The sequence below is a fragment of the Pogoniulus pusillus genome, chromosome 2 (genome assembly GCF_015220805.1).
Source record: "Pogoniulus pusillus isolate bPogPus1 chromosome 2, bPogPus1.pri, whole genome shotgun sequence".
NCBI classification, from domain to species: domain Eukaryota; kingdom Metazoa; phylum Chordata; class Aves; order Piciformes; family Lybiidae; genus Pogoniulus; species Pogoniulus pusillus.
This window is the reverse complement of record NC_087265.1, coordinates 33,162,364-33,177,023: the sequence shown is the minus strand read 5'-3', so window position 1 is coordinate 33,177,023 and position 14,660 is coordinate 33,162,364. Positions and strand designations below refer to the sequence as shown.

At 41.2% G+C, this 14,660-nt stretch overlaps 1 protein-coding gene across 3 annotated transcripts in view; it reads right to left on the bottom strand.

The window, feature by feature from the left end:
- Positions 1–14,660, bottom strand: part of TRAF3IP1 (TRAF3 interacting protein 1) — a 64,728-nt gene that overhangs the window by 39,881 nt on the left and 10,187 nt on the right. The window contains exons 4-7 of one of the 3 annotated variants that reach the window (XM_064159815.1): positions 12,225–12,362; positions 11,636–12,106; positions 10,486–10,563; positions 2,251–2,326 (exon numbers count right to left, since the gene is read on the bottom strand). In XM_064159815.1, the coding sequence (XP_064015885.1) occupies positions 2,251–2,326; positions 10,486–10,563; positions 11,636–12,106; positions 12,225–12,362 (763 nt within the window). The remainder of the gene's footprint in view (positions 1–2,250; positions 2,327–10,485; positions 10,564–11,635; positions 12,107–12,224; positions 12,363–14,660) is intronic. The other 2 variants (XM_064159823.1, XM_064159834.1) reach the window with 2 other exon arrangements.

Genomic DNA, 14,660 nt, shown 5'->3' with positions numbered 1-14,660 from the left:
GTTACATGGGATAGGTTTCAGTGCTGATGACAGCCAAATCACCTTCCCTTTTCTTGCTCACAGCACTGAACTGTAGAATGGTAGGAGTTTAGAAGTGGCCTCTGGAGATCTAGCTCAACCTCTCTGCTAAAGCAGGGTCATCTAGAGTAGATATCACAAAATCACATTTAAAGTGGTTTTAATATTTCCCCAGAGAAGGAGGTTCCACAAACTCTCTAGGCAGCTTGTTCCAGTGGTCTGTCATCCTCTAAGATGTTTTTCCTTATCTTTAGATGGAACATATATAAATGCCTTCCCTGCTTCACCAAAAATCACAAGGGCTCTAGCCTGACACCAGCTCAGCTGCAATATAGTTGACCACAGCTGTAATGACAGATACTAAAATCCAAGATCTACAAACACATGAGATTGTTTCAGTTCTCAAATGAATCTTCCCTAATCAGCAAAAGCCATAGGTTCTGCTTAATACCTTATCTTCACCTGTTCTTCAGCTCACACATGCAGTATTGCAAGTGCCTCAAGCTATAGAAATCACCCAGAAAGGTTTGGCTAGTCTGGAATTCACCCATCCATCTTTTCACTGAAGAAATCCCTGCAAGTGTAACAAAAATGTGGATGGTTTAATGTACTGCTTATCAAACAGATACCCAGCAAAATTCCTTTTTGCACTGGCCAGTACTCAATCTCAGGGCTTTTGGTTTTTAGGGTTGTTTTTTTTGCTATGTTGGTTGGTCTTTTTTGACAAATTATCTTTTCATTTAAAAATCCCAATATTGTTAAAGACCAAACACAAAGATTTCAGATACTTGAGAAAAAAATGGGGGTGAGAAATCAGAAAATAAGTGAAGTTTGGATTCCCTAGCCAAACTCAGGAAGAGCACTCTTCCCAAATAGTAATAGGTGATGAATCACAGAATGTCAAGGATTAGAAGTGACCTTGAAAGATCATCTAGTCCAACCTCACTGCCAGAGCAAGATCACTTATACCAGATCACAGAGGAATGTGTCCCGGTGGGTTTTGAATACCTCCAGGGGGGAAGATTCCACAACCCCCCCTGAGCAGCCTTTTCCAGTGTTCTGCCACTCTCACAGTGAAAAAATTCCTCCTCATGTTTATATGGAACTTCCTTTGCCTCAGCTTCCACCCACTGCCCCTTGTCCTGTCATTGGGCATCACCGAACAGAGCCTGGCCCCATCCTCCTGGCACTCACCCTTTATATATTTGTAAACATTAATGAGGTCACCATTCAGGATCCTCCTCTCCAAACTGAAGAGGTCCAGCTCGCTCAGACTCTCCTCATAAGGAAGATGTTCCATTCCCTTAATCACCTTTGTGGCTCTGTGCTGGACTATTTCCAGCAGTTTCCTGAGGTCCTTCTTGAACTGAGGGGCCCAGACCTGGACACAGTACTCCAGATGCAGCCTCACCCGGGCAGAGCAGATGGGGAGGAGAACCTCTCTCGACCTACTAACCACAGCCCTTTAATACACCCCAGAATGGCATTTGCCTTCTTGGCCACAAGAGCATATTGCTGGCTCATGGTCAATCTTCCACCTGCCAGGACCCCCAGGTCCTTTTCCCCCTTCATGAAGTCACAAATTCAGGATTCATGGTCATACAATTCATTCCTGCAGGAGAGCTCATCTTGCCTCACAAATGTCTTGCATCTTACATAAGCTCCAAATCTTAAGTCTCACTAAAACAAAAGTACTGTGCTGAATACTGCTCGGCTGTAAATATTTTGCAAACAAGCGACTTTATGTGAAGGTTGAATGCAAAAATGTTATCAACCCAGACACTGAGTGACAGAAATAAACATAAAAACAAACAACAGCAACAAAACACCCAAACAAAAAAACAATGAAACAAACAATACCAACCAAAGAAGTCAAACTTAGAAGAAATATTTGTCTAAACTTGCTAGATTATTAAGCAGAGAAACAGTTCTTGTGACATCAATAGAAATAGCTGTAGATGAACTAAAATCCTCACTCAGAGAGAACATAATAAATACCAAGAGCAGGCTGAATTTCTGTCTGCCATTGTGCATGAGGAACATCAGCAAACTGAAACAAGTACCTACTTATCAAATCTATGCAGAAAATTTGCCTGTTGGATTCACAAATGCAGACTAGGAGTATAAAACAAGCACTGAAAATAATAAATGCAGATATTTAAGTATTTATGCTATTCCTATTCAATAACCCTCTAGCCCATTAAATAGAAATAATACCCTCCTTCTAGTTACCTTCTCCTCTGGGTCTGGCACGTTGCCTTGATCCTTTTGTTGAAGGCTGTCTTGATATTCCTGCAGGACTTTCACTCTTAAAAAAAATCCACACATTTATAAAAGAAAATTAAAAATCTGTATTTATATATAAAATTTACTTGTTTGTGTTGCTTTATCTTTACATATTACACACAAAAATCATTCACTTACAAAACTGACCCACACATGTAAAGTTTATGTCAAGCCTACCTTCCTTAGAGCCTAATGGTGTTTCTCCTGGATATGTGTTAGCTATTTTCTTTTAAATAAACCTACTATAGGATTATATTTTGGTTTTGTAAAGATAGCTTCCAAATGTGAACTAGGAGTATCCAAAGCAGAGCAATCTTGCAAAACTTGCAGAGCATCTGAGATGCTACTGCTGGACCACTGGAATGGGCTGCCCAGGGTCACTGTCCCTGGAGGTGTTCAAGAAAAGACTAGGTGAGGCACTTGGTGCCATGGTCTAGTTGACTGGATAGGGCTGGGGGATAGGTTGGATTGGATGATCTAGAAGTTCTCTTCCAACCCGGTTGATTCTATGACTTCGGATATGAGGCTTAGCTACCAGTGAGCCACCAAAAGAAGTTAGAGGATTGCAATCCCTCTATGTTTCAGCTACATCAGATACACAGTTGCTTTTTAACCTTTAACTGAATTTCATTTCATCATAGGAGCAAAGACTAAAAAAGTGTGCCATAAGACTTACACAGTCCTTTAATCAAATGACAACTTTCCTGGACACTGTGAGAAATGGGCCCTGCCAGAAAGTCCAGCAGACAGACAAGAGATGATTGGAAGGGACAGCTGGTAGAGAAAGGAGAGTAAGAGTTCAAAATTGGAAGGATCAAACTGGAAGAAAATTCAGGACCCTTCTCAGGACTCTGACTTTAGTCCAAAAGCCAATCAGGCAGACCAGGAAATGAAAGCCAGCAAGCACATATGAGAATTACTTTGCTTTCTCTGGATATAGCTTGCAGTGCCTGAAGTCAAGAACACCTGACAACACTTTCTGCATGTTGCACATTGCAATGGTCATATGTCCTTGGAAAGGTGCAAGTTAAATTACCAGGTCCACTTGGCTGGAGGTTGAGAAAAAGACATGCATAAGCAGCAGTCTCTCGTAACATGAGATCAACACCAGTCCTGGAGATGAGGCCACTCAGACAGCAAGGTCCCCTCTATGCAAAGGAATAGTGAAGCCCGTGCACAGGTATCACAAGAGGTTGAAGGCAGCTACAGCACTTGTCCTACAAATAAGCTTGAATTTTCCTGGCAAGAGCAGATAGAGTGGCAGGTCCATGAGAACTGCCATTACTACCTGTAGACTACACATTTACTACTCATTGTATCTGAAGCACAGCTGGAGCCCAAATGCCTCTAGAGAATGTGAACGTTGTAAAGGAGTACTCCTGCTAATCCAACAAAATTCAGGTACTATTATCATTATATATTATTAAGGAATAAATTCTTTACAATGAGGGTACTGAAACAGTTTGCCAGGTTGCCCAGAGGTGGGAGAAGCCTCACTCCTAGAAACATTCAAGGTCAAGTTGAATGGGGCTCTGAGTAACCTGATGTAGTTGAAGATGTCCCTGCTCAGTGCAGGATGTTGGAGTGGATGATCTTGCAATGTCCATTCCAATGCAAACCCTTCAATGATCAGAGTGAGACAGAGGCAGCAGTCCACCCACTTACACCAGCTGTAGCAGAACAGGCAGACTCGGTAGTGGTGAAGTTGGCTGTGCTGGGCTAACAAGCAGACTCAATGATTATCTTAAGGGTGTTTTCCAACCTAAATGATTCTATAACTTCTGCTTGGGTATAAACCAGAGGAAAGAGCCAGCAATGAGATCTGGCCCACCCTGCACACACACAAGACTTCCCACTTCTTTCAAGGCTGTACATGCTAACAAACCAGTAGCTTCCCACAAGCATTCATGCTTTTAATTACTTTCCTGTCTTTTTACCCAAGTCTGTGAATTCATTAACAACATTCACTGTTAAAAAAGAAGCAACCATCTCTGAACACAACAGATGAAGTACAGGTGACTTGAGAATTGTAAGGTGGTAAGGCACTGGCACAGGTCACCCAGAGAAGTGCAATGTTCCCTCCCTGGAAACAGCCAAGGCCAGGCTGGATGGGATTTTGAGCTACCTGGTCCAGTGGAAGGTGTCCCTGCCCATGGCAAGGGGCTGAAACTAGATGACATTTAAGGTCCCTTCCAACCCAAAACATTCTGTGACTGTAACTATGTTCCATGTTTTCTTGCTCTGTGATACATCTCTGCATCTCTTTCGAAGTCCAGAAGTAAGTTTAGCATCTCAGGGGATTTCCTCATCTGCTTTTTCTGAAATTTGTGTGAATTAAAAGTTCATGTGGTTTGCATCCAAGAGTTATTGCCAACCCTGCCAATGACTACATTGATAACATAGATAAGAATTACAAATTCTTCCATTTCTCTGCAAATGTTAACATTGTATGATCCAATAACCCATAGGAGAAAACTGTTAAATTTCACTATGTAAGATATTAATTGTCCATAATACCTTGCAGATAGAACATATTTTCCATGTCACAGTGGAAAATAACACCATGAGGTGTTTAAAAATACAGGAGGCCAGTGAGTATTTTCACTCAAGCTACTATAGATGACCAGACAAGAAAAACGTCCCACCACTACAAGCTTACAACAATGTACCCACTTGCCCTAGAGACAGAGCTACATGAAGGAGATGAATAAGTAGACATGTCAGGAACATAGTGATAAGCTTATTTTGAAGGCAAATGTTGCTTTATTGTAGGCTATAAAGCACCATGAGCTCAACAAGAGTTCTTGACAACAAAAGGGATGTGCTTATTAACCACAAAGTATGTGTCATAGTAGGCAAACTGATAAACTGAAGAAAGCTTCACCAAAAAATTGTACATGCTTTGATGCATGCTGGCTTTGATTTACACTGTTGTCAAGGGTTAGGACTGGGCTGGCCACTAGACAAATGACAGGGGCTCTGCATTCACTCCTCTGCATTCTCCATTGAAGCAAGTACAAGTTAGAGCCTTTCCAGTTACCACCAATATTTGGTGTGCAGAAATGTCAAGCATTATCACTTCTAGAAGCAGATATTGCCTTCAAAAATATGCTGCTAACTTCAGAGAGTGCAGACACTTAGAAGAGACAGAGGTGAAAAATAAAATCATTGAAAAGAAGCCACTGTTCTGCCTCAAACCAGGTCAACTATATTCACTGAATTATTACAATTACTACTTGACCCACAACCAGGGCTACCAATGTTTTTGTTTCACTCTTTAGGAAGTGTGGCATGTTATAAAGGTAGACACAAAGAAGTCCAAAATGCATAGCTAATACTGAAGTGGTTAAACTTAATCTTGGTTCATCTTAATTATTACCATCTTTCAGAATCACATCACCATGCAAGAAGCAAGAAAAACCAAAACTCACATACCATCAGTTTGGCTCAACGAGCCTGCAGGCTAAATCTGGCACACTCATGCTTTAGCAACTCTTTGGGTGATGTAATTATTAGCACAAGTGGGGAAGAAATGGAGAATAGGTGCTGAGGCTTCTGGAGGGGGGGATTCAGGCATGTATTTATGTCAGGTAGGGATTACAAACATTTTTGTAGAGCCACGTGTGCATGAAGGCAAACAGGTGCAAAGTAAAAAGTTTAAATTTAATCAGGATGGTAGCACACAAGACAAACTCCATGATATTTATGAATTGCGTCTTCACAAAAGGAGATAAAATATCTCATTATTCTTCTTACAAATTCAGAGGTGCCAAGGCTTTGACAAGAAGTCACCAGAGCCATTAAAAAGAGATTTTACACTTCACCTCACACCATCCTGGAAAAAATACACATCAAACTGGAATCCTAGAGGGATGTATACACATTTTCCATTTTTGAGTAATTACACTCCTATTCAAAGAGGATAGAGCAGTCAGCTGCAAATTGTCCAGTCTGCTGCTTTGTCCTCATTATTAACCCTTTAAAAGGCTGAACTCCAAGACACAAGCAAATGAAAATTCCTAATGTTTCAGCAGGTGAAGAGGAAGAATAAGCTTTGAAAAGTCATCTTTGCCAAACTGCTAATTCTAGCTGCATGCCATACAACCACCAACCTCTATGTTCATGAAAGAATGCCATGAAGAATTTGTTAGTGAATTTTATACTGCTGTTGTAACTAATTCTCTACATGCTTACATCACCTCTAGCCACTCTGCACCAACAAAAGCAGAAATAAAAATTCATGCAAGGTATAACAACTTATGACACAAACTGGCCACTGTGATTTTTCCACTTTAATAAATCAGATCTACTGATAGTTCACTAATAACAAGTAAGAACTGAGTCTGCAAAGAGAAATGTAATGCAATCAGCCTTCCACAACACTTTTTTTAGATTTAGACCCACAGTACCAGAAGGTGTTATTTGTATGGGCACTGCAAATAGTGTAAAGTTTAAAACCATTTATCTGTATGTGTTATATAAATACAACTACATATAAAAAACACATTTCAATTTTGTGCAAAAGACCTCTGCCTAGCAAATAAACACAACTCATTTTTAATGATTTGATTGAAAGTTTTGTATCCCTCATAGACTTTTTTTGCTCTTTCCCTCAAACTGTTTGTATTTCCAGTATTTATCATTATTAAGAGGCAGAATTTATTAGTGTGCAACAGCAGTAAGGACAGATGTCTACTTGCTAAGGTCAATTCGAAGTGATACAACTTATTATCAATCAAACATCTTCTTGTTAAATGAAGGATTACAATATGGTGTTTCATTAGTGTGAGCTTCTGCTAAAACTTTGCAAACACAAAAAGAGCTATTAAAAAAATCCCACTTCTTAAAACATATGTTTTAATGGTGGATTTCTGTTACATAAGCCAGTTATGAAGAACTGACACCAAAAAGAGGGGTCATTCACAGAATCAGATCAAAAAATCTTTGAGCCATATCCAGCAGATTTCCATGGAACAATTCTATCTGCTGCTTCTAGAGCAGTTCTTTTTCATTCAGTAGTTGTTTCATTACATAGCTGAGATGAGTTCCAACAGAAATACAAGTTCATTAGATATGGCTTAGATACTTGATTCAAACGATCAGTTCCAGAGTAATACGGTTTGTAGGGCAAAAATAAGTCATTATGGAAGTGGCCAAAAGTGACAGGATATTACAAAAAGCTTTAGCCAAGAGTTTCAGCAGCCATCTGTAAAATAGAAGAGACTTTTCCAATGTGTTTAGCCGTAGGGGTAAACGACATACCTGTTCTGCAGCCACTTTCATATAAACAGCACCATACGCTCAGAAGCTTTATGACCCAAACCATCTTTTGTCAAAATACAAAGTTATCTTTATTGTTTAGAGGGTCAATAAGTCACACTATGAAGTGTCTGTTTTAAACAAAACTTTTACCTGAGACAGACTGAGAGCTAACAGAATACAACTCCTCTTACTCTGACTTCAAACACTGTGGTACAGCTAGCCTTGAAGCAGCAAGTAGTCTTCCGATCACTATGTGTTAGTCAAACACCTCTTCTTAATTCCTCCTTACACTTGCTTTCTTTTAGTTCCAGAAAATTCCAAATACTCACTTGAGGACTATTACATGTTGTTAGGTAATATAGACTTTATTTAGTACCAAAAAAAATATTTTTTTAGGTCAATTTGTCAAAAAATCAGTAGCCTTTGAAAGCTGGACTCTGATAATCATCAGCAGGAAAAATTAACAGTTACATGAATACAGAGAGAATCTTCTTAAGACTGAATCTCACAGAAGCCAATTCAAATCCTTAAGTGATAGCTTATTTGTATGTGTAGAATATGATAAAAAACCAAAATTAACTTGTTTTCTAAAGCAGTTGATTCATAAAAGGCATTCAGTCGGAAACTTCATGGACATCTCATGAAATAAAAGCTCCCATTCCCCACTGCTTTCTTCTGCATCATTTCCATGTCCTTGTTATAGAATCATATGATCACAGGTTGGGTTGGAAGAGACCTTTAAATATCATGTAGTCTAAACTCCTCCAGTGAGCAGGGGCATTTGCAACTAGGTCAGGCAGGTCAGATCTCCATGCAACCTGACCTTGAATGTTTCCAGGGATGACGCTGCTACTACCTCTCTGAATAACCTGTGTCAATCATAGAATCAATGAGATTGGAAGAGACCTCCAAGATCATCCAGTCCAACCTATCACCCAGCTTTATCCAATCAACTAGACCATGGCACTAAGTGCCTCATCCAGTCTTCTCTTGAACACCCTCAGAACTACCCTCAGAGTAAAACATTTCTTCTTTATATCTAGCTTATTTATCCCCTCTTTTACTTTAAAGCCATCACCCTCTGTCGTCACACTGGGCCCTGTTAAAAGACCATCTCCACCTGTTTCACGCTTTCAGACAGCATGTTTGAATACAGCTCCTAATTTGAATATGGAGATAGGAAGATGATAGTCAAGATGAAGACAAACAGCTCACTACAGCATGTAGGACTGGGCTTGGCAAAGAAGAGAAGCTGTGTCCAGGAGTGTGATAATAAAGAGAGAAGGAGCAGGAGCCAGAATAAGTGGGTAAATGTGCACGATAGGCACAAATAAGAAAAGAGAAGGAGGTTAATCATTCAGGGCAGAAAAGCATGGGTGACACCTAAGGTACTGGCATATGTGCCACAGTTGGAGAGGGGCTGCTTCATTTTTTTTTCACTTCTATTATATTTATAAAAAGATAAAGACAGAAGATTAGTTATTAGTTATGCAACAGAGACTACAAAATACAATTCAATGTTATTCACATGCATAAAGACTTCAGTTGTTTCTCTTCTTTTTAGTACACTTGTTTCACTGACTCGTTGACTCAAATGGAGTTACAGTAGCTTACATCAGGGTAAACCTCTGGCAATAGAGGTGTTACCCTGCTATCAAATTACTGTGAAGACAGGAAGATCAACCCCATTTGCATCAGATGCACTTTCCACTTATTTATTGCAGGAATTTCCTCTAAATCACTTTTTGCAGCTATCTTGGCTTTCTGGCTCTAAAAATTCATTTGGAACATTTTAATTTCATTTCTCTCTCCCACAGCCTTAAGATGATGGCCATTTGTCATGCACGGGTCTGAAACGTGTGTTTTCATCGCCTTAAAACTAAGCAGCATCTGTTATGCAAGCAAGCAAAGTATGTCATCTAGACTTAAAGTAATAAACCCACATGCCTTGGAACCACTCCCAAAAGCACTTAAGACGGGAAATGAAACTTTACTGCCCCAACATATTATTGTGGTGCCCAAGAGCACTACGATATTTTGGGATGAGGCTCAAAATTTCCATTAGAGACCAAATCTGCAGGAAGTTTAACTTGGCCACGAACATTTGCTTCAGGCTAAAAACTATTTTATAAGCTCTCCCTCCTAGAGCCAATAATTTTAAAAGTTTGGTTGGATTTCAGTCAAAGAATAGCTATAAATTTGTCATCTCACGTAGAAGACACAATGATGTCAGTGGCCCATAGACACTCAACAGAGACTCATGTTAGACTTGGGATCCTGCCTATTTTTAACTAGCCTGAGCTGCTTTAAGTTAATTTATTGAAGTCTCACTCTTTAAACATTTAGCCATATGGCTCCATAATTCCCCAGATTGCTTCAGGTCATCAAGAAGCAGCAGATGCAGACATGATAGTATCACAAGAAACGGCTACTGTTCAGAGGCAACTGGTGAGTTGCTATTCCACCATTATCCAGCTGCAACACATGGGCCCAAACCAGTAAATTCTACTAAAGCACATAAATAATGCCAAATCTAACAGCTTTCCACTAAATATTCAGAAGAATAAAGAGAAAACGTTGTACAAGTGCCTATTTTTCCTGAAGCATCCAACATACCAATATCACAGAAATAAAATCTGGAAAATTAAACAAATGGAATAGTCCTTTTGTTTTCCAAGATCAGAAACATTTAAGAAAACCAAACCAAACTCAATCCAACCACAAAACAAGCAAAACAGCAAACAACCAAACCCACTCAACAAAGCAAACAAAAACTCCTCACAAAACAAAAACTAACCAACTACACAAGCATCTATCTTACAGCCATACAATTTGTCATCTCCCTACCTTTCAATCCTACATTTCTTTCCCAAAACATTCTAACATGCAACACTTTCAGCATTCACCTGTACTACTAACCTCATCCTCTGGCTGGTGCTTGCTGTCTTTAATCGGCCTCTGCATTTTTCTAATCGTGGATTCCTCAGAATCTGCAGACTGAAAAGAAAGATCCAGTGCTTCAGATCCAGTACACTGAGCATTGAGCTATTTACCTGAATAACTTGAAAGAAAAATGAACATAGAGTAGAACTGAGCACATTACAATGAGCATCAATCTACTTTATCCATCCACCTGCTCTCTCTACCTTGTCGCCTTGTGTAAGACAAACCAAGCAAAATCCACAGTTAAACACTGTTCTTCAAAGTAATACCAGGCCAGCAGAAAGGTACTGACAGAAGTCCTTTCTCACATCTAAAAAATTAAATCACCCTCTAACAAGACCATCTTAGATGTCCATTAATGTCAAACTTCCTCCATGACCCAGCTCACAGATCAGAAAAAGAGAACAGGAGAGAAAAGGAACAACAAAACAAAAGGCAATGAAGAGATGGCCTTAAGGCAGTTTAGGACTTTACACTGAGAAAGCCTAAGTATGGGGAAACTGTGGATGTGTTCCTTCTCAAACATGAAATATGATAAGCAGAGTCCACTGCAAACAGAGCAACCTTGCAAGAGCCTAGCTCTTTCAAGGGGGGGCCTGAAATCAAGCCAGAAGCAAGTAGCTTAATCTAGAAAGACAGAAAAAAAAATACAGATGTGCAACTCTATCCTGTGTGTTGTGCTACAGAAGAAACTTAGTAAAGACTAGTTATGGCCCAAAGGAACTTTCTTCAACTCCATCTTACCCAAGACCTAGCTTCAACAGCAGCATGGATTTCTCAGAAGACATGTGAGGAGAGTACAGAGTTCCAACAGTTGCTGCCACCTCTCTGCCAAACAATCTAATGTGATCAGGAGAATTCCAGCATGCAGAGTTCAGAAAAGAAACAGCTTATCAGATATTCACGGTCAAGTCACAATACATCGTGGCAGAGACATGAATGGCCTCAGTCACATTCCTACCAGATGAAATCCACACTGACACTTTCACTTCAAAGTAACTGCTGTTAAAGAAAGTACTTACTTTTCAAAAGAGCAGAAATACTAACATGTGAAGGTATCAGAAGAAACATTCAGTTCCTACCACAGCATGTGGAAAGTTATTCTCCAATTTAAGATTTCAATTACCTTTTTCTCTGCTTTATCCTTTCCATGTTCTCTTAAATGCTCCCCATCTTTTTCTCTGTCCCTTTGTCTATCCCTTTCCCGATCTTTTCCTCCAGCTCTGTCCTTCTCTCGTTCTCTGTCCCTACTCTTATCTTTGTCTCTTCCTTTCAGTCTGTTCTTTTCTCTTCCTTCCTCATTTTTTTTCTCTCTTTCCCGTCCTTTGTTATGCTCAAAATCATCTTCTCGTTCTATGTCTCCTTTCCCCTTGTTATTTTCTGCTTCTCGTCCTTCCTTGGATGTTCTGCTTTTCCTTCTTTCCCTTTCTTGTTTTTCTCCTTCCTTATAAGTGTCTCTTTCAAGGTCTTTGTGTCTGTCTTCATTGGCCTTCTGTTTTTCACTTTCCTTTTCTCTTCCTTCACTCTCCTTCAAATCTCCTTTGGATTTTCTGTCTTTGCTTGAGCTCCCCTCTTTAATGTCAGTGCCTCCTCTGCCCTAAAAGGAAAGCAAAAGCTAAAAATTAATTCTGATACACATTAACTCGATCACACAGTTACTTTATAAAACAAAAAGCTGGTAGTGCCAGTACCCCACAAAAGCTGCAAATGCCTACCTCTTTATCTCTATGTCTTTTTTGTTCTGTTTTGGACTCTCTGCTTTCTTTATCTTGAGATTTAGAGGTTGGAGGCTTCCCTTTAACATCAGCTCTTTCCCCAGCTAAGATGCGTTTTACAGCAGCATCGCTGGACAGCTGCAATGAATAGGAAATCATCACTGAAACAAGTAAATCATGTTACGAAGTATCTCCTTTCTTCCTAACTGTAATCACCATGACTTGTGTGGGTTTTCTTTTTGTTTTATTTGTTTTTAATGAAGTTTACATTTCTATTCTTTTGGAAACCTTCTTTCACAATAGTAATCAAAGACTAACAGAATGGTTTAGAAGAGACCACAAAGATCATCTAGTTCCAAGCCCACTGCAGTAAGCAGGGACACCTTCCAATATTCCAGGTTGCTCAGAGCTCCATCCAACCTGCCTGTGAACCCTTCCAGGGATGATGTATACACAACTTCTCTAGGCAACTTGTTAACAGCGTTTCATCACCCTCATGGTGAAGAGTTTCATCCTTGTATCTAGTCTAAATCTCTCCTCTCGCAGTTTAAAGCCATCATCTCATGTCCTGTCACTACATACGTAAGAAGTTCCTCTCCAGCTTTCTTATAGACCCCCTTTAAGTACTGAAAAGCTACAGTAAGATCTCTCCAAAGCCTTTTCTTCTCCAGGATGAACAACCCCAAGCAGGGGTGTTCCAGCCTAATGATCACCTTTATGGCCCTCCTGTGGACCTGCTCCAACAGATCCATGTTCTTATGTTAGGGGTCCCAGACCTACAGAGTGCACTGCAGGTGAGGTCTCATAAATGTGCAGCTGAGGGACAGGATCACCTCTCTTGACTTCTGATGCCAAACATCTCCTTGCAACTCCTGTAATAATTTGTTTATATGTACTAGACCTATAACTACAGACCTGTCAGCCTGACCTCAGTGCCAGGGAAACTGATGGAGCAGGTTCTCTTGGGGCCAATAACTGCGCACCTGAGGGATGGCAAGGATCTCAGGTCCAGCCAGCATGGGTTTAGGAAGGGCAGATCCTGCCTTTCTAACCTGATCTCCTTCTATGATCAGGTGACCCGCTTGGTGGATGTGGGGAGGCCTGTGGATGTGGTCTATCTGGACTTCAGCAAGGCCTTTGACACTGTCCCCCACAGCAAACTGCTGGCTAAGCTGTCAGCCCGCGGCTTGGATGGCAACACTCTGTGCTGGGTTAGGAACTGGCTGGAGGGCCGGACCCAGAGAGTGGTGGTGAATGGTGCCACATCCAGCTGGCGGCCAGTCACTAGTGGTGTCCCTCAGGGATCAGTGCTGGGCCCCATCCTCTTTAACATCTTCATAGATGATCTGGATGAGGGCATCGAGTCAGTCATCAGCAAGTTTGCAGATGACACTAAGCTGGGGGCAGATGTGACTGAGCTGGAGGGCAGAAGGGCTCTGCAGCGGGACCTTGACCGCCTGGACAGATGGGCAGAGGCCAATGGGATGGGGTTCAATAGCTCAAAGTGCAGGGTGCTGCACTTTGCCATTTCAGAAACTTGGTGGGGCGACAGACATGACTGGGCTGTTATACTGGAGGGATATAACCTTTTCAGGAGAGATAGGCAAGGGAGAAGAGGAGGAGGGGTGGCCCTGTATATTAGAGAGTCACTCCATGCCATTGAGCTAGAAGTGAGGGATGAAGGGGTAGAGACCCTGTGGATTAAAATCAGAGGTAGGACTAATAAATCTGACATCCTGGTTGGAGTCTGTTACAGACCACCCAACCAGGATGAGGGAACAGATGAGATATTTTACAAACAGTTGGAGGCTGTCTCAAGATCTTCAGATCTTGTCCTTGTGGGTGACTTTAACCTGCCAGATATCTGCTGGGAACTTAATTCAGCAGAGAGGAGGCAGTCCAGGAGATTTCTGGAGTGCATGGAGGACAGCTTCATGACCCAACTGTTAAACGAGCCTACTAGGGGTCAAGCTCAGCTTGACCTGCTGCTCTCCAACAGAGAAGGGCTGGTAGGAGATGTGATAGTGGGAGGCTGCCTAGGGTGTAGCGACCACGAGTTAGTGGAGTTTTCAATATACAGGGAGGTAGGGAGGCACCTCAACAAAACCTACACCTTGGACTTTAGGAGGGCAAACTTCAATTTGCTCAAGGAACTTATTTCCAATGTCCCCTGGGCAGCAGTTCTTGAGAACAAAGGGGTCCAGGATGGTTGGACTTACTTTAAACAGGAGCTCTTGAAGGCACAGGAGCTGGCAGTTCCCACATGCCGAAAGATGAGCCGCAGGGGGAGGCGACCAGCCTGGATGAGCAAAGAGCTCCTGAAGGAAGTGGGGGAGAAAAAGAGGGTGTATCGCCTCTGGAAGGAGGGGAAGGCTTCTCCTGATGTGTTTAAGGAGGTAGCCAGACTATGTAGGAGAAAAATTAGAGAGGCTAAGG